The following is a 19,880-nucleotide window of genomic DNA, read 5'->3' as shown; positions in this document are numbered from 1 at the left end:
ATTATTATTATTAAAAATAAAGATTATTATTATGATATAAACTCAATTTTAAGTCCCAAAACCCTGTTTCTACTTTATTCATAGGTAGAGCACATAAATAATATCATGTAGCACGTGGAAACAATTTCAGCAGGTCAGCTTACATAAAGAGACAATGCTATAAACGGAGTTGATGTACGGCACGAATGACAGCCATAAACAAGTTATCATGATCTGTCTATTCCCCAAAATACAATCATAAGTGGACATTCATATTTAAAGACAAGAACAAATGTTAAAAAAAATTAAATGTCAACCTACTTTTCATTTCTTCCCGCTACATCAGACATAGGAAATTATGGCCCGAAAGAGTCAAAGGGCTGAAACAGTGGTCCACGGGCCACACTGTGCCCACCGCTACTCACTGTCACCCCATCATGTGTATGCAGGGGTGGTCAATACATTGGTGGAGGATGGGATGTCCGTATACTTAATTCTGCTCAATATTACGTCTTACAATATTAATATAAATTATTAAAATACGATAATATTGAGAGTTAATTTCAGGATATTGTTTCGGCCTCCACAACAGTCACGGTCTCATATATCCCCCCACATCGGGAAAACTGCCCGCTCCTCTGCTACAGGATGTACTATTTTGTCATGTAAAGGATGCGGGTGCAAGGAGCGGGCTCAGGAGATAAACCCTCCATACCGGGCAGGTGCCGGCAGCCTTATACAGCGAGCACCTGCAACAAAGCTAACTCTGGTGGCTGCTGATTAACACCATAATTGCCGCTGTACCTTTCTCTCAGCGGTGCAAATCAGGGTGTAAGGAAAGAAAAATATTGGACTGGAGCAAAAAGGGGTGACAATGAGCTTATGATGTCCATGCCCGATTATGACGTACACGGACATGTGTCCCCTTTACAAGATGAACCCTGAGGGAGAATTCTGGTCTAAGCATCAACTGGATTGCAGGAAACGGTTAGATTGCTGCCAGCTCCTGTGCACCCCCAATCTTCTTCTGGTTCCCCTAGGAGTAGCATGGAGCTGAAGATCCCGCATGCGCTCAGTCGCTCTATTTATGTGTCTGCTAAGGAAGAAGATAACTGAGCGCAGCGCTTGGCTTACTTCACATCTTCAGCATCACAGACTTGGCATAAGGTCAGTAGTCCTTGGTCTGACCGAGGCCACTTGGCCAGGGAAGAATTAGGACCTCGGTCCTAATAGGTGATCACATGGCCCAGAATACCCCTTTAAAATAAAGTAATAATTTTAGCAGTAGCAACACTTACCTAACAGTAGAAGCAACAGTATCACTATCAGGACCACAAAGAAAGTGTTCCCATAAGTCACCGCCAGCTGCACCAGGCGAGATTTGAAGATTTTCTGCCATCTATAAAAAAAAAAAAAAGTTGCCTTGTGTAATATTGTAGTGGTATATCCAGCGCATAGATCCACCATGACCACCTGTATACTAAACTGATGGGGCCAGCACGCAGAAGATGTGAGCAGAGAAAAGACAGATCCGAGACTGGACAATAAGGAGAAGAAGGAAGCAGAGAGTATTTCAGAAGACGAGGCTGATGATCTTGTAAGGCCATGTTCACATGTTGTATTTTTTATAGCAGGCAAAACTTGGTCTCTTGCCATTTTTTGCTGCAGGTTTGATGCGTTTTTTGCTCTCCTGTGCATGCTAATAAAATGGAGTTCCTCCCAAATAAAATAAATAATAGTGCACCTTCCCTAAGGTTTTTGTACCAAAAACGCAGCAAAACCTGATACTGCACTTATTCGGGGTTCAGATGTGTGTTCGGGGGCTTTGCGGAGGGCTGCGTACGTCCTCCGTTAAGCCCACGCCTACTTCTGCATGTGTCCTGCGTACCTACCTTCAACATTGGTTATGCAGGACATGCGGATGTATGTGGATGCGTTGTTTTGACGCGCCCGCACAAAACACAACTTGTTTTGGACGCATGCAGAAGTACGCGGGGCTTAACGGAGGAAGTACGCAGCCCTCCGCAAAGCCCCCGAACACTAATCTGAACTTAGCCATTACTTTCTATGGGTGAAAAAAAACGCAGCAAAAACATTGAAAGAAGAGATATGCTGCAGTTTTCAAAAAAAAACACTGACATATTCCCAAATCAGTCAGGAAAAAAAAAATAAAAAAAATGTGTGAGCATGAGATGTTTGAAGTCTCACAGTCTTACTGGTACTGTAAAACATAGCCTAAAATTTGCATTAAAAAAAAATGCAGCATGTGAATATATTATTAAAAGTAATGAAGATGGTGCACATTGAGCTGCAGGATTAGGTCAGTATCCTGCGGGCCATCATACAGCAGCTCTGTGAGCCGCCTTTTACCTGATGGTATCCCCGGCCTGGTGTGAGGTCATCATTGCAACAAGACGCGCGTGACATCACACCAGGCCCATTAATCAAAAGAAGAGCGAGGTACCACAGCAGGTAGGAGACAGCTCAGACCGCTCCGATCCAAAACAGACGGCTGATCAATGGAGTCCAGGGAATCAATTTGCTCAAAGCTGAAAGAGGCGATGTGAGAAAGACAGACAGAAAAAAAAAAAAAAAAAAAAAACAGATTGAAAAAAAAAAAAAAAAATTTTATATATATATATATATATATATATATATATATATATATATATATATATATATATATATATATATATATATATATATATATATATATATATATATAATAAAAAAAAAAAAACAGAAAAACATCGCAATAATAAGGTGCTTAGTAAGAAGTTAGAGTTACCTTGTGGGTGAAATAAAAGGAATGCACAGCAGCAGGACCAAGAACACCTCGGCATATAGGAAGCCGGCCACCGCCGTCCACTGCAGACTCATGGCTCACCCACTGCAATCACCTAAGAGGAAAAGAAGAAACGTTCAGCAAGTCACGTCATAAAGTACAGCTGAGGATATTACCCTCCATACTGCTATCACACACAAAACAGGAGCACACGGATGAGCGGCATTTGCTTTGCAAATGAGATCCTCGTTCAACTGACATGGTGCCTGAACAGGGCGCCCGTACAGGGCCGAGGATGGCATGCCCCGCACCGGCCAGAGTGGCGGGGAGGCAGCAGTGGACCACACGGCGGGGGGGGGGGGGGGGATTGGAGACACAAGTCTCTGCAAGATAAATGTCACCCATATAATGCACTGGACACAGTGAATCCGCACGGGTCAGTGATCACATGCAGATTCATCCGGATCATGTGCACCCGGCCTTAGGAAAGTTCACACTACAGGGCTACTGATCAAACCAAACACGCTGCTAAAATATAAAGTAAAATGTATGTGCCCTACCAAACAACCTGTGCACAATGGCACTGTTTGACGAGAAAAAAAAAAAAAAAAGAAGTTCACCGCCTCTATGAATGATGACAAAACACTAGGAAAAAGCAAAGGATGTAGAAATATCTGAGCTTTATACAGACTTCATGGTGTGATGGATTGTAATGCGGTCACATGGCATTGCAGTACTGCTGGCAGAGGTGCTACAGCCCACCCAAGGCTGGCACAACGCCAGTGCCGCTCTCATAGCACACTTATAACTAAATGTTTGCATTCCCCATGATAGGAGTTCTGGAGCACCTTTTCTCTCTGCATTGTTGTTCCTCAAGTATTACCACAGTAATGTCAGCCCTGACAGGACAATGTCACTGTGATTGACAATGACAACTCCCCAATTGACAGAATACATTTCCAGGAGTAGTAGCAGAGGAACATCACAATGCAGAGAAAGTAAAATATATATATATATATATATATTTGTCTAAGGGTCACTTCCGTCTTTCTGTCAGGGAAATCCCAAGTGGCTGATTGATTGGTCGCGGCAAAACGGCCACAACCAGCGACAGACACAGTCCGGTGGCAAAATGGCCGCTCCCTACTCCCCTCCAGTCAGCCCTCACACAGAGTTAATGGCAGCGCTAACGGACCGCGTTATGTCGCGGTGTAACACACTTTGTTAATGCTGCTATTAACCCTGTGTGACCAACTTTTTACTATTGATGCTGCCTATGCAGCATCAATAGTAAAAAGATCTGTTAAAAATAATTTTAAGAAAAAAAAAAAAAAAATCATATACTCACCTTCCGGCACCTTTCCCGCTCCTCGCGACGCTCTGGTAACTGGTCCATGCATTGCGATCTCGCGAGATGATGACGTAGCGGTCTCGCGAGACCGCAATGCACTCTTGGGACTGGAGCATCGGTAAATGCCTGGGCTGGATCCAGAGGCTGACAGAGGGTGAGTATATAACTATTTATTTTAATTCTTTTTTTAACAGGGATATGGTGCCCACATTGCTAGATACTACGTGCGCTGTGCTCCATACTACGTGGCGCCCGGCCGCGAACAATCAGCAACAGGCGTAGTCCGGCCACGAATTGGTGCAGAATTTGAGCCACGCTTTGCTAATAGATCGCGGCCGGCCGAATCCTGTGTATAAATTGCATTATTCTGAAAACTTCATAAAAAAGAAAAACTACATACATATTCTAGAATACCCGATGCGTTAGAATCGGTCGGTGTGTGTGTGTGTGTGTGTGTGTGTGTGTGTGTGTGTGTGTGTGTGTGTGTGTGTGTGTGTGTGTGTGTGTGTGTGTGTGTGTGTGTGTGTCCGTCCATATATACACACACACCCCAAAAGTTTGGACACATCATTTAAAGATTTTTCTGTATTTTCATGACTGAAAATTGTACATTCACACTGAAGGCATCAAAACTATGAATTAACACATGTGGAATTATATACTTAACAATAAAGTGTTAACTGAAATTATGTCTTATATTCTAGGTTCTTCAAAGTAGCCACCTTTTGCTTTGATGACTGCTTTGCACATTCTTGGCATTCTCTTTATGAGCTTCAAGAGGTAGTCTCCGGGTATGGTTTTCCCTTCACAGGTGTGCCCTGTCAGGTTTAATAAGTGGGATTTCTTGCCTTATAAATGGGGTTGGGACCATCAGTTGTGTTGTGCAGAAGTCTGGTGGATACACAGCTGATAGTCCTACTGAATAGACTGTTAGAATTTGTATTATGGCAAGAAAAAAAAGCAGCTAAGTAAAGAAAAACAAGTGGCCATCATTACTTTAAGAAATGAAGGTCAATCAGCCCGAAAAATTGAGAAAACTTTGAAAGTGTCCCCAAGTGCAGTGGCAAAAACCATCAAGCGTTACAAAGAAACTGGCTCACATGAGGACCGCCCCAGGAAAGGAAGACCAAGAGTCACCTCTGCTTCTGAGGATAAGTTTATCCGAGTCACCAGCCTCAGAAATCGCAGGTTAAGAGCAGCTCAGATTAGAGACCAGGTCAATGCCACACAGAGTTCTAGCAGCAGACACATCTCTGCAACAACTGTTAAGAGGAGACTTTGTACAGCAGGCCTTCATGGTAAAATAGCTGCTAGGAAACCACTTCTAAGGACAGGCAACAAGCAGACGAGACTTGTTTGGGCTACAGAACACAAGGAATGGACATTAGACCAGTGGAAATCTGTGCTTTTGTCTGATGAGTCCAAATTTGAGATCTTTGGTTCAAACTACCGTGTCTTTGTGAGACGCAGAAAAGGTGAACGGATGGACTCTACATGCCTGGTTCCCACCGTGAAGCATGGAGGAGGAGGTGTGATGGTGTGGGGGTGCTTTGCTGGTGACACTGTTTGGGATTTATTCAAAATTGAAGGCATACTGAACCAGCATGGCTACCACAGCATCTTGCAGCGGCATGCTATTCCATCCGGTTTGCATTTAGTTGGACCATCATTTATTTTTCAACAGGACAATGAGCCCAAACACACCTCCAGGCTGTGTAAGGGCTATTTGACCAAGAAGGAGAGTGATGAGGTGCTACGCCAGATGACCTGGCCTCCACAGTCACCAGACCTGAACCCAATCGGGATGGTTCGGGGTCAGCTGGACCGCAGAGTGAAGGCAAAAGGGCCAACAAGTGCTAAGCATCTCTGGGAACTCCTTCAAGATTGTTGGATGACCATTCCCGGTGACTACCTCTTGAAGTTCATCAAGAGAATGCCAAGAGTGTGCAAAGCAGTCATCAAAGCAAAAGGTGGCTACTTTGAAGAACCTAGAATATAAGACATCATTTCAGCTGTTTCACACTTTTTTATTACGGTAAGTATATAATTCCACATGTGTTAATTCATAGTTTTGATGCCTTCAGTGTGAATGTACAATTTTCATAGTCATGAAAACACAGAAAATCCTTACCTACATGTTTAGGAGATGTACACACCTGAAAGGTGGCCAGATCAGGGGAAGCTAAATATCAGCTCACGCTTTGACAAAGTCTGAAGTGCGGCTCGCAGATGTCTGACAGATTGCAGCACCGATCACTAACAAATCATTAATGAGAGGAACATGGAAAGTCAAAATCACTGAAAACCTCATGCAGTCTTGTCACAGTGTAACAGTGGTTTCAGATCAGACTCCTAACCCAGGGAAGAAGTTTCACATCAATATATGTCATCACAAGGCAACCATTTCCAAACTGCGGCTCACCAGCTGCTGCAAAACTGCAACTCCCAGCATGCCCCGACAGCTGCCAACATGAGGCCACGGCTGTGAGTTTAATTTTATATTCAAAAGAGGAGAGCCTGGTGCTTGGCAGGCGGTCCCCGTGGCCACTTCTTCCCATAAAGGAGGGTAAAAGAGGTGCAACATATTATTGGGGGGGGGGGGGGCAGGCGGGGGGGGGGGGGGGGGGTGTCTCAGCACCTGCAACCCATAAACTAATTATCTGCCACAACTGGGAACATAACAGAAACCTATGTGGTTAAAAAAGGTGCAGCCCCAGCGAGTTGCATAACAAGCTTGAACAGTTCGCACGACCCAGTACTGATAATACAGTAGGGCATGGACTATTACACAGATCCGAGGACGCCGCCCTGCCCCCTCCTGTGGGGATATCGCTCAAAGAAACATCTAGTCACCGTAATACTGATAACAGGAGGGGACTGAAAGGCTTGAAAACCACCACAAAATTAATTTTATCAATGGGCTGCAGGAAAGGTTCTGCTATAATTAATGCCAACTTAAGTGAACCTATCAGGCAGTCTGAGACATCGCCAGTTTTTAACAAGCTTTGCCAAGACTTAAAAATAAATAAATAAATAAAAAAAAAAAACATCAATGCCGGCAAAATAAACGATTTGTGCAATAAATTGCAACTTTTTGAAACCAGAAAACTTAAGAAAAAAAAAAAAAATTATAAAGTAACCCAAAAGTTTGTGTATCTGATACATTGAGGAGAGCGCCCCTTCCTACCCTCACAGCGATGATTGATGGGCTCTATGTTCTGTGTGATTACTAACATAAAATATCCATCACTTCCATGCATAGCAGGTCCAGTGCTTGCAGTAACTGTAATCCTCACCTCCTATAAGGATGTCTGTGGTCTACAAGTCCTAGTAGGACACCCAGACATCAGTGAGGGGTCCCAGCAAACAGTCCCCCTATAAGATACAGCAACAGTTCTCAGACACATTGTGTGGTCACCCATAGATCTCAATAGCTTCCATGTACTTCTATATGAAAGTGTAAACATAGTAACATAGTTAGTAAAGCCGAAAAAAGACATTTGTCCATCCAGTTCAGCCTATATTCCATCATAATAAATCCCCAGATCTACGTCCTTCTACAGAACCTAATAATTGTATGATACAATATTGTTCTGCTCCAGGAAGACATCCAGGCCTCTCTTGAACCCCTCGACTGAGTTCGCCATCACCACCTCCTCAGGCAAGCAATTCCAGATTCTCACTGCCCTAACAGTAAAGAATCCTCTTCTATGTTGGTGGAAAAACCTTCTCTCCTCCAGACGCAAAGAATGCCCCCTTGTGCCCGTCACCTTCCTTGGTATAAACAGATCCTCAGCGAGATATTTGTATTGTCCCCTTATATACTTATACATGGTTATTAGATCGCCCCTCAGTCGTCTTTTTTCTAGACTAAATAATCCTAATTTCGCTAATCTATCTGGGTATTGTAGTTCTCCCATCCCCTTTATTAATTTTGTTGCCCTCCTTTGTACTCTCTCTAGTTCCATTATATCCTTCCTGAGCACCGGTGCCCAAAACTGGACACAGTACTCCATGTGTGGTCTAACTAGGGATTTGTACAGAGGCAGTATAATGCTCTCATCATGTGTATCCAGACCTCTTTTAATGCACCCCATGATCCTGTTTGCCTTGGCAGCTGCTGCCTGGCACTGGCTGCTCCAGGTAAGTTTATCATTAACTAGGATCCCCAAGTCCTTCTCCCTGTCAGATTTACCCAGTGGTTTCCCGTTCAGTGTGTAATGGTGATATTGATTCCCTCTTCCCATGTGTATAACCTTACATTTATCATTGTTAAACCTCATCTGCCACCTTTCAGCCCAAGTTTCCAACTTATCCAGATCCATCTGTAGCAGAATACTATCTTCTCTTGTATTAACTGCTTTACATAGTTTTGTATCATCTGCAAATATCGATATTTTACTGTGTAAACCTTCTACCAGATCATTAATGAATATGTTGAAGAGAACAGGTCCCAATACCGACCCCTGCGGTACCCCACTGGTCACAGCGACCCAGTTAGAGACTATACCATTTATAACCACCCTCTGCTTTCTATCACTAAGCCAGTTACTAACCCATTTACACACATTTTCCCCCAGACCAAGCATTCTCATTTTGTGTACCAACCTCTTGTGCGGCACGGTATCAAACGCTTTGGAAAAATCGAGATATACCACGTCCAATGATTCACCGTGGTCCAGCCTATAGCTTACCTCTTCATAAAAACTGATTAGATTGGTTTGACAGGAGCGATTTCTCATAAACCCATGCTGATATGGAGTTAAACAGTTATTCTCATTGAGATAATCCAGAATAACATCCCTCAGAAACCCTTCAAATATTTTACCAACAATAGAGGTTAGACTTACTGGCCTATAATTTCCAGGTTCACTTTTAGAGCCCTTTTTGAATATTGGCACCACATTTGCTATGCGCCAGTCCTGCGGAACAGACCCTCATTGCGCACCACATTTGGCACCACATATTGGCACCACATTTGCTATGCGCCACTCCTGCGGAACAAAACTTCCTCCAATGAGATCAGCTGACTGTCTGGGTCTCAACATCCTGTCCTTGTGCGGATCCCCCCCCCCTTCATGAACCTTTAAAAGGATTTATTCACATTTTTAAAGGATTGTCCAGGGTTAGAGAACCATAGCTGCCTTAATACAGACCGCAGCAGCCCTGCATCAGGAGTTGTGTGCAGTATGGCAGCTCTGCTGCATACACTTCAATGAGGCTGGACTGCAATAACGGACGCCACACATGGCCAGCCACCCACACATGGCCAGTCAGAGGTGGCATTGTTTGTAGACGAGAGCAGCCATGTTTGTTCTAATCCTGGAGAAAACCCTTTCAATCTGTTGCCAGACACACCCAATAGCTGAGCCCAAACATTCAAGCTGACAGCTATTGTTCCCAGTTTCATAGATTTTAAAGGGAATGTTAGCACAGAATGACTGTTGAAACCAACCACAAACGCTCAATGCTTCAATCATTTCTTATCAGCTGAAACACATTGGTTTTCATTCACACTGGTAGAACCGCTTGTCACTGTGTTTTTATATTTATATTTTCTACAATAAATTCTGGGTTTTATATTTGTGAACCAGCTACCACGCTGGATTTCCTTTTTGGTTCTTCATACACAGCTGGATCCCAGGCTTCTCTGTGTGTGCTTCCCAGCAGGACTGATGCTTAAACAAAGTGGTGAGCCGACTCTACTCTCCTTCCCCTTTTTGTCGTATTGGATCATAGTCAGAACAGTCATCCTGCGCTCAGAGTCCTATTCAGGTTAAAGGTAGACTGAAGACCATCAGGTTCAACCTATAGCCTAAGGCTACTTTCACACTAGCGTTAACTGCAATCCGTCACAATGCGTCGTTTTGCAGAAAAAACGCATCCTGCAAAAGTGTTTGCAGGATGCGTTTTTTCTCCATTGACTAACATTACGCGACGCATTGCGACGGATTGCCACACGTCGCAACCGTCGCGCGACGGTTGCGCCGTTTTTCGGCCGACCGTCGGCCGCAAAAAACGTTCCATGTAACATTTTTTGCAGCCGACGGACCGTCTTTTCCGACCGCGCATGCGCGGCCGGAACTCCTCCCCCACCTCCCCGCACCTCACAATGGGGCAGCGGATGCGCTGAAAAGCAGCATCCGCTGCACCCGTTGTGCGGCGGAGGCAACGCTAGCGTCGGTAACCTCGGCCCGACGCACTGCGACGGGCCGGGCCCGACGCTAGTGTGAAAGAAGCCTAACACGCTTTTCCAGAGGAAGGCAACCCCCCATGGGGCAGACACCGATTGTCCCATGTTATGTGAAAAGTTCCTTCCCAACTCCAGATACAGCAATTAGGACGATGATCCAGGGAACTAGTCTGTCACAGAATCTGGTGCCCAAAACCCGCAATATAATACTCAGCAATAAAACGCATCCAGGTCAGTCTGGAGATTGTTCAGTAAATTGACAATTACAGCATCATGTGGCAGCAAGTTTAGGAAAATACTAAAACCCTATGTGTCATATTTGTCTATACCTATGGTAGATTTTGCCTATGGTAGATTTTTTTAGTCATATTTGTCTATACCTATGGTAGATTTTTTACAGTGTGCGGGAAATCAGCGATTCCGCAGAATTAATGAACATGTTGCTTTTTTTTCCGTGATTTGTTTTTTTTTCGCGGAAAAAAAAATCGCAACATTTGCACAAGTTTTGCGGATTACATTGAAATGATTGGGAACCATATGTAAGCGTTTTTTTCACGTTTTTATCGCATTTTTATAGAAAAAAAACGCGAAAAATACTGAACGTGTGCACATAGCCTTACAACTCCCTTCTCTGTGTACCTGAATTGAGAGAGGGAGGGGGGATGTTTTGAGTGAGATAATATTAAGGCTAGGTTCTCATTTCGTTTTCGGGTGAGCGCTAACAGACAGCGTTGCACGGCGAAATTAACGCCGTGCAACGTGTCCGTTAGCGCTCCCATTGCCAGCAATGTTAAAGCGCATTGCTAGTGCGTGCCATTTTCGGCACGTGCTAGCGATGTGCCGTTCTTTTGTGGCGCGCCTCGGATGCTGCTTGCAGCTAGCGCTAGCGGGGACATTTAACGCGACCCCTAAAAAGACATTGCGTTAGCGCAATCCACTAGCGCTTAGCGCTAAACGGATTGCCCTAACGCAATGAGAACCTATCCGCCTAATATTGTCTACCTTGAGATAGTTTATAAACCCTCCTCTCACACATCCAGTACCCTAGCAACCACAGAATGCAGAGTAAGTGGACATGCTGGCTGGGGCATATCTTAAGGTACCGTCACACTCAGCAACGAGAACAACAACAATCTGTGACGTTGCAGCGTCCTGCGATCTCGTTGTGTTTGACACGCAGCAGCGATCTGGATCCCGCTGTGACATCGCTGGTCGGAGCTAGAAGTCCAGAACTTTATTTGGTCGCTAGATCGGCGTGTATCGTCATGTTTGACATCAAAAACAACTACGCCAGCAATGTTTTACATGGAGCGAGAACAATAAGCGAGTCGCCGTTACGTCACTGGATCGCTCCTGCATCGTTCTGTTTGACGTCTCTACAGCGACGCTCCAGTGATCGGCTCGTTGTCTATATCGCTGCAGCGTCGCTGAGTGTGACTGTACCTTACTGAAGTCAAGCTGCAACACCAGGCTCTCCCATCATCACTTTGGTAAGAATTACGAATAACGGTTTTAAGCTCCGTTTTTTTTATTGGAATATGTTCATATTAGTACAACAACGTTATCTTCCAAGTTTCATTAGGATCTTTTTAGGGATTCAGTCTTTATGCGCCATATTCTGCCATACCTATGCCTACAGTGTTATCACGGTTGGAAACGGAAAAACGGTTTTGAGCTCCGTTTTTTTTATTGGAATTAGTTCATATTAGTACAACAACGTCATCTTCCAAGTTTCATCAGGATCTTTTTAGGGATTCAGTCTTTATGCGCCATATTCTGCCATACCTATGCCTACAGTGTTATCATGGTTGGAAACGGAAAAACGGTTTTAAGCTCCGTTTTTTTTTATTGGAATATGTTCATATTAGTACAACAACGTTATCTTCCAAGTTCCATTATGATCTTTTTAGAGATTCAGTCGTTATGCGCCATTTTCTGCCATACCTATGCCTAGTGTGTTATTACGGTTGGAAACGGAAAAACGGTTTTGAGCTCCGTTTTTTTTATTGGAATTAGTTCATATTAGTACAACAACGTTATCTTCCAAGTTTCATTAAGATCTTTTCAGGGATTCAGTCTTTATGCGCCATATTCTGCCATACCTATGCCTAGTGTGTTATCATGGTTGGAAACGGAAAACGGTTTTAAGCTCCGTTTTTTTTTATTGGAATATGTTCATATTAGTACAACAACGTTATCTTCCAAGTTCCATTATGATCTTTTTAGAGATTCAGTCGTTATGTGCCATTTTCTGCCATACCTATGCCTAGTGTGTTATTACGGTTGGAAACGGAAAAACGGTTTTGAGCTCCGTTTTTTTTATTGGAATTAGTTCATATTAGTACAACAACGTTATCTTCCAAGTTTCATTAGGATCTTTTTAGGGATTCAGTCTTTATGCGCCATATTCTGCCATACCTATGTCTATGGTAGTTTTTTTTCTAAAGTTGAATGTTTTTAATCTATTTTTCCTTTCCACTTCACTCTATTTAAAAATAAATTAGCGGAGGTTAAACTTTAATTGCGTTTTCAACAAGGCAAACCCATACATTTCTATATAGTAACTTTACATTTGAAATAAACACTGAATCCCTAAGTATATCTTTATCAAAAATTTTTGCCTTAGGCCGACCTCACACTAGCTAGTTTTACGGACGTATGAGCGGTTCATAAAATACGGATTGCATACGGTACAATGCTTCTCTATGCCCCTGCTCCTATCAGCCGTATTTTACTGATCCGTATTATACGGTCTTCTACGGCCATAGAAAATCGCAGCATGCTGCGTTTGTCACCGTATTGCGCAAAAAATACGCCAACGAAAGTCTATGGGGGCCAGAAAAATACGGATTACACACGGACCAACAGTGTGACTTGCGTGAAATACGCAGCGGTGATAGAGAGAAAAGCCGGAAATTCAGTGCGGTGTACAGTAAAATCACACTGACAGCTTAGAGTAGAATAGGTAGAATAAATGTGTACACATAGAATAGATATATATAGATGTAGATATACTAGATGGTGGCCCGATTCTAACGCATCGGGTATTCTAGAATATGCATGTCCACGTAGTATATTACCCAGCCCACGTAGTATATTGCCCAGCCCACGTAGTATATTGCCCAGCCCACGTAGTATATTGGCCAGCCCACGTAGTATATTGGCCAGCCATGTACTATATTGCCCAGCCCACGTAGTATATTGCCTGTGACCGCAACGTCATCACAGGTCCTGCGCTCATACCAACCCTGGGACCGGAAGCTGCCGTGGACTACAAGGGGCCCTCAGAAAGGTGAGTATATTTTTATTTTTTAAAATGTGACAAACCTGGCTGGCCAATATACTACGTGACTGGGCAATATACTACGTGGACATGCATATTCTAGAATACCCGATGCGTTAGAATCGGGCCACCATCTAGTGTGTGTGTGTGTGTGTGTGTGTGTGTGTGTGTGTGTGTGTGTGTGTGTGTGTGTGTGTGTGTGTGTGTGTGTGTGTGTATATATGTGTGTATATATATATATGTGTGTGTATATATATATATATATATATATATGTGTGTGTGTGTGTGTGTGTGTGTGTGTGTGTGTGTGTGTGTGTGTGTGTGTGTGTGTGTGTGTGTGTGTGTGTGTGTGTGTGTGTGTGTGTGTGTGTGTGTGCACACATACTATGTGTAGACATTTATCTTAGCTATTCTAACCTGTCAGTGTGATTTTACTGTACACTGCACTTAATTTCCGGCTTTTCTATAGAACACCGCTGCGTATTTCTCGCAAGTCACACTGCTGGTCCGTGTGTAATCCGTATTTTTGCTGGCCCCCATAGCGGCCCTGCGCTTAGTAACCCGATATTTACCCTGGTTACAGGTGAACACATCGCTAGATCGGCGTCACACACGCCGATCCAGCGATGACAGCGGGTGATCAGCGACCAAAAAAAGGTCCTGATCATTCCCCAACGACCAACGATCTCCCAGCAGGGGCCTGATCGTTGGTCGCTGTCACACATAACGAGATCGTTAGCGGGATCGTTGTTACGTCACAAAAAGCGTGACGTTGCAACGATATCCTTAACGATATCGTTGTGTGTGAAGGTTCCTTAAGGCAAACATTTTCGATAACGATATACTTAGGGATTCACTGTTTATTTGAAATGTAAAGTTATTATATAGGAATGTATGAATTAACATTGTTGAAAACAGAATTACATTTTTAAGCTCTGTTTTTCTTGCTGGAAAAAGTTCATATTAATGACAAACTTATTTTCAAAGTTTCATCAAGATCTTCTTAGGGATTCAGTGTTTATTTCAAATTTTAAGTTACTATATACAGGTCCTTCTCAAAAAATTAGCATATATTGTTAAATTTCATTATTTACCATAATGTAATGATTACAATTAAACTTTCATATATTATAGATTCATTATCCCCCAACTGAAATTTGTCAGGTCTTTTATTGTTTTAATACTGATGATTTTGGCATACAACTCCTGATAACCCAAAAAACCTGTCTCAATAAATTAGCATATTTCACCCATCCAATCAAATAAAAGTGTTTTTTAATAACAAACAAAAAAACCATCAAATAATAATGTTCAGTTATGCACTCAATACTTGGTCGGGAATCCTTTGGCAGAAATGACTGCTTCAATGCGGCGTGGCATGGAGGCAATCAGCCTGTGACACTGCTGAGATGTTATGGAGGCCCAGGATGCTTCAATAGCGGCCTTAAGCTCATCCAGAGTGTTGGGTCTTGCGTCTCTCAACTTTCTCTTCACAATATCCCACAGATTCTCTATGGGGTTCAGGTCAGGAGAGTTGGCAGGCCAATTGAGCACAGTAATACCATGGTCAGTAAACCATTTACCAGTGGTTTTGGCACTGTGAGCAGGTGCCAGGTCGTGCTGAAAAATGAAATCTTCATCTCCATAAAGCATTTCAGCCGATGGAAGCATGAAGTGCTCCAAAATCTCCTGATAGCTAGCTGCATTGACCCTGCCCTTGATGAAACACAGTGGACCAACACCAGCAGCTGACATGGCACCCCACACCATCACTGACTGTGGGTACTTGACACTGGACTTCAGGCATTTTGGCATTTCCTTCTCCCCAGTCTTCCTCCAGACTCTGGCACCTTGATTTCCGAATGACATGCAAAATTTGCTTTCATCAGAAAAAAGTACTTGGGACCACTTAGCAACAGTCCAGTGCTGCTTCTCTGTAGCCCAGGTCAGGCGCCTCTGCCGCTGTTTATGGTTCAAAAGTGGCTGTACCTGGGGAATGCGGCACCTGTAGCCCATTTCCTGCACACGCCTGTGCACGGTGGCTCTGGATGTTTCCACACCAGACTCAGTCCACTGCTTCCTCAGGTTCCCCAGGGTCTGGAATCGGTCCTTCTCCACAATCTTCCTCAGGGTCCGGTCTCCTCTTCTCGTTGTACAGCGTTTTCTGCCACATTGTTTCCTTCCAACAGACTTACCATTGAGGTGCCTTGATACAGCACTCTGGGAACAGCCTATTTGTTGAGAAATTTCTTTCTGGGTCTTACCCTCTTGCTTGACGGTGTCAATGATGGCCTTCTTGACATCTGTCAGGTCGCTAGTCTTACCCATGATGGGGGTTTTGAGTAATGAACCAGGCAGGGAGTTTATAAAAGCCTCAGGTATCTTTTGCATGTGTTTAGAGTTAATTAGTTGATTCAGAAGATTAGGGTAATAGGTCGTTTAGAGAACCTTTTCTTGATATGCTAATTTATTGAGACAGGTTTTTTGGGTTATCAGGAGTTGTATGCCAAAATCATCAGTATTAAAACAATAAAAGTCCTGACAAATTTCAGTTGGTGGATAATGAATCTATAATATATGAAAGTTTAATTGTAATCATTACATTATGGTAAATAATGAAATTTAACACTATATGCTAATTTTTTGAGAAGGACCTGTAGAAATGTATGGGTTTGCCTTGTTGAAAACGCAATTAAAGTTTAACCTCCGCTAATTTATTTTTAAAGGGAACCTGTCACCCCGTTTTTTGAGATTGAGCTATAAATACTGTTAAATAGGGCCTGCGCTGTGTGTTCCTATAGTGTATGTAGTGTACCCCGATTCCCCATGTATGCTGAGAAATAACTTACCAAAGTCGCCGTTTTCGCCTGTCAATCAGGCTGGTCAGGTCGGGAGGGCGTGGTGACATCGCTGGTTCTTCCTCAGCTTTACGTTGGTGGCGTAGTGGCGTAGTGGTGAAGACACAGCGCGCGATCTGCGCTGTCATCCCTTTCGTCGGTGGGGGCGGCCATCTTCCTGGGGCCGCGCGTGCGCAGATCGAGTGCTCTGCTGCACGGGGCTTCAGGAAAATGGCCGCGGGATGCCGCGCATTAGAGATCGCGGCGGCCATTTTCCCAAAGCCGAGTTTGCATCTCGGCTTTGGGAAAATGGCCGCCGCGATCTCTAATGCGCACGCGCGGCATCCCGCGGCCATTTTCCTGAAGCCCCGTGCAGCAGAGCACTCGATCTGCGCACGCGCGGCCCCAGGAAGATGGCCGCCCCCACCGACGAAAGGGATGACAGCGCAGATCGCGCGCTGCTTGTTCACCACTACGCCACTAACATAAAGCTGAGGAAGAACCAGCGATGTCACCACGCCCTCCCGACCTGACCAGCCTGATTGACAGGCGAAAACGGCGACTTTGGTAAGTTATTTCTCAGCATACATGGGGAATCGGGGTACACTACATACACTATAGGAACACACAGCGCAGGCCCTATTTAACAGTATTTATAGCTCAATCTCAAAAAACGGGGTGACAGGTTCCCTTTAAATAGAGTGAAGTGGAAAGGAAAAATAGATTAAAAACATTCAACTTTAGAAAAAAAACTACCATAGGCATAGGTATGGCAGAAAATGGCGCATAACCACTGAATCGCTAAAAAGATCTTAATGAAACTTGGAAGATAACGTTGTTGTACTAATATGAACATATTCCAATAAAAAAAACGGAGCTCAAAACCGTTATTCCGTTTCCAACCATGATAACACTGTAGGCATAGGTATGGCAGAAAATGGCGCATAACAACTGAATCCCTAAAAAGATCCTAATGAAACTTGGAAGATAACCTTGTTGTACTAATATGAACATATTCCAATAAAAAAAACGGAGCTCAAAACCGTTATTCCGTTTCCAAAAAATTTGACCCCTACATTCATGTATTGCAACTTTATGTCAAATAAATACATATGTAAATAAATTGGTTACTCTGCTTCAAATGGAGTGAAGTGGAAAGGAAAACTAAATTAAGAAAATGAAACGGTAAAAAAAAAAATCTAAAATAGGCAAAGGTATAGATGAATACGACTAAAATATCTACCATAGGCATAGGTAAATTTGCCACATAGGGTTTTAGTATGCACCGCAAGTTTAGTAGTTTCACTGCTCCGACAGTAAGGAATCCGCGGCCTCACTGCTCCGACAGTAAGGAATCCGCGGCCTCACTGCTTTTATAGCAATGAATCTGCATCTGTGATAATTAAACCTTCTTTCCTCGAGACATAGAAGATGCCCTCTTATCACTGTACCATCATTTGTGTTTAACAATGAAAGAGTGAAATACTTTGCCAGCAAAACTATCTGTCAGAGAACTCTCCATTACATTATTGGTTTATCAAGGCAGAAGAAGGCGGCACAGTATACGAGACCATAGCAATCTAATAGTTTATGACCATGCGCCCTGCTGCTTTGGAGGTGGTAGCAGTCCCTTTAATTCTTGGACCCTTGAACGGCCGCACTGCTTGCACCAATGATATATGCTCACCCCTGATCTACAATACTGATTTTTTTGATGATCCCAACGATATTGGCCGATTTACAAGTATGAGGGTCCCTAAATATTTACTATGTATGTATGTATGTATGTATGTATGTATGTATGTATGTATGTATGTATATCATCCTCAACACAGAAAATATATGTTGAGGATACCCCTTGAAGGAAGCTCTGTTAGAGTACATGACACCATGGAGGGGTTCGCATTTAGTTAAACACCCTCAATGCCCCAGAGAGGCGCTGCAGTGGTCCTGGTCACTCACTGTAATACTATGCCACTGACCTTGATGGACTTCCCCTTTAAGAAGCATTAGGCGAGAAAAACTATCAAATACATAAATGCAGAACCTCCTCCCCCCTTACACCATATAGCATGGCTGCCCTGTCACACACACACACACACACACTATATACCACACTGGCTAATACAGGGTTAACTCGCTCCCCACCACTCGTGCCCGTGAATCTAACACGCCACCCCACGCTCACCGTGACAAAGCTGCACGCCCCGCCGTCACTGCTGCGCTCTGTCACTAGCCACTACTTGTAATCCCCTCACCTGACGCGTGACACCAGCACTTCCTGTTTCCGGTTTGCAGTACAGCGCAGCAGTCTCACAACGAGGCTTGGAATGCGGAGACGCTTTTTTTTTTTCTTAAATCACAACAAACTTTATTGTTCTCTTTGCATCCCTTATAGTCAGTCCTAGTAGAGCAGCGGTGATGGCTGCAGAGTCTTCTGTGTGTTATCACTATCCGGCCCAGGGTTATCTGATATAGACTATGACCTGTGACTGATTGCAGGATTATTAACCACAAGGTTTTAGCTTTTTATATTCCACCCACACACAAGAAACTAGAATCCTAGAAAATGAAATTGCGCCATCGAGAAGGACACATCTTAGAGTCGTAGAAACCGACATGTTACTAATATGGAAATGGTGGAAAAGCTGAAACATTTTCGATAGTCGTCTGTATGGCTAAATGCACTCGGGCAAATCATCAAGATCCCCTGCTGGCAGCTCCTCTGTAATCACCAACGAATTACGTCCCAGATGTGCTCAATGGGAGACAAGTCCTGGATCTGTACAGTGCAGACACAGAGAGCTATTAAAGGGGTTGTCCGGTCCAAATCGGTAAGTCTGCAGTCACTCTTGTGTGACTGCAGACTTATGAATCCCCCCGTGCACACACTATGCGCGGCGAGGTTTCGCCGGTTTCAGACCCGACAACGGAGGGATTGTATATGTGTTATGCATCCAGGAAAGGCCTTTTCTTTTAAACTGACCCTCCAGTGCTGGGCTGGTCCCAAACATATTAACCATGCTTTGTAATTTTCTTGAAATGTGAAAAACTGTTGTTAAAAAATATTAAGCCATGTAATGTCCCCAAAACTCAATGGACGTATAAAATAATAGATGCCAGCATAAAGTAGACATATGGGAAATGTTAATTGTTAGCCGTTTGGGGGGACATGGTTCCAACGTAAAACCAGATTTTTGGTCTTGAAAGTTCTGATGATTTTATAAAGATATATCACATGGAGACAGACGCCTTGGTGGTATGTGTGGACTCTGCACATGTCAAATTGATTATTCTAAAGAGGACCTGTCACATGAAGAGTAGCCATGTTTTGCTCTTAATTTATTCCCACTGCTCCACTGAATATTTCCCTTTTTTGCTCAATCTGCCAGACATTTAATGCTATTTTCTATGGTCTTTATGATGGAGGAGGTGCTCACGGGATCCGCAGG

At 43.6% G+C, this 19,880-nt stretch overlaps 1 protein-coding gene across 2 annotated transcripts in view; it reads right to left on the bottom strand.

The window, feature by feature from the left end:
• Positions 1-18,730, bottom strand: part of BCAP31 (B cell receptor associated protein 31) — a 54,601-nt gene extending 35,871 nt beyond the window's left edge. Inside the window, exons 1-3 of one of the 2 annotated variants that reach the window (XM_069748294.1) lie at positions 18,687-18,730; positions 2,768-2,879; positions 1,278-1,378 (exon numbers count right to left, since the gene is read on the bottom strand). In XM_069748294.1, coding sequence (XP_069604395.1) covers positions 1,278-1,378; positions 2,768-2,859 — 193 coding nt within the window. In that variant the 5' untranslated portion in view covers positions 2,860-2,879; positions 18,687-18,730. Of the gene's footprint in view, positions 1-1,277; positions 1,379-2,767; positions 2,880-18,616 lie in introns of both variants that reach the window. The other variant, XM_069748293.1, reaches the window with a different exon arrangement.
• Between the last annotated feature and the right edge of the window lie 1,150 nt (positions 18,731-19,880).

This window comes from Ranitomeya imitator, chromosome 2 (assembly GCF_032444005.1).
Source record: "Ranitomeya imitator isolate aRanImi1 chromosome 2, aRanImi1.pri, whole genome shotgun sequence".
Lineage (NCBI taxonomy): Eukaryota > Metazoa > Chordata > Amphibia > Anura > Dendrobatidae > Ranitomeya > Ranitomeya imitator.
This window is presented reverse-complemented; position numbering and strand designations above follow the sequence as displayed.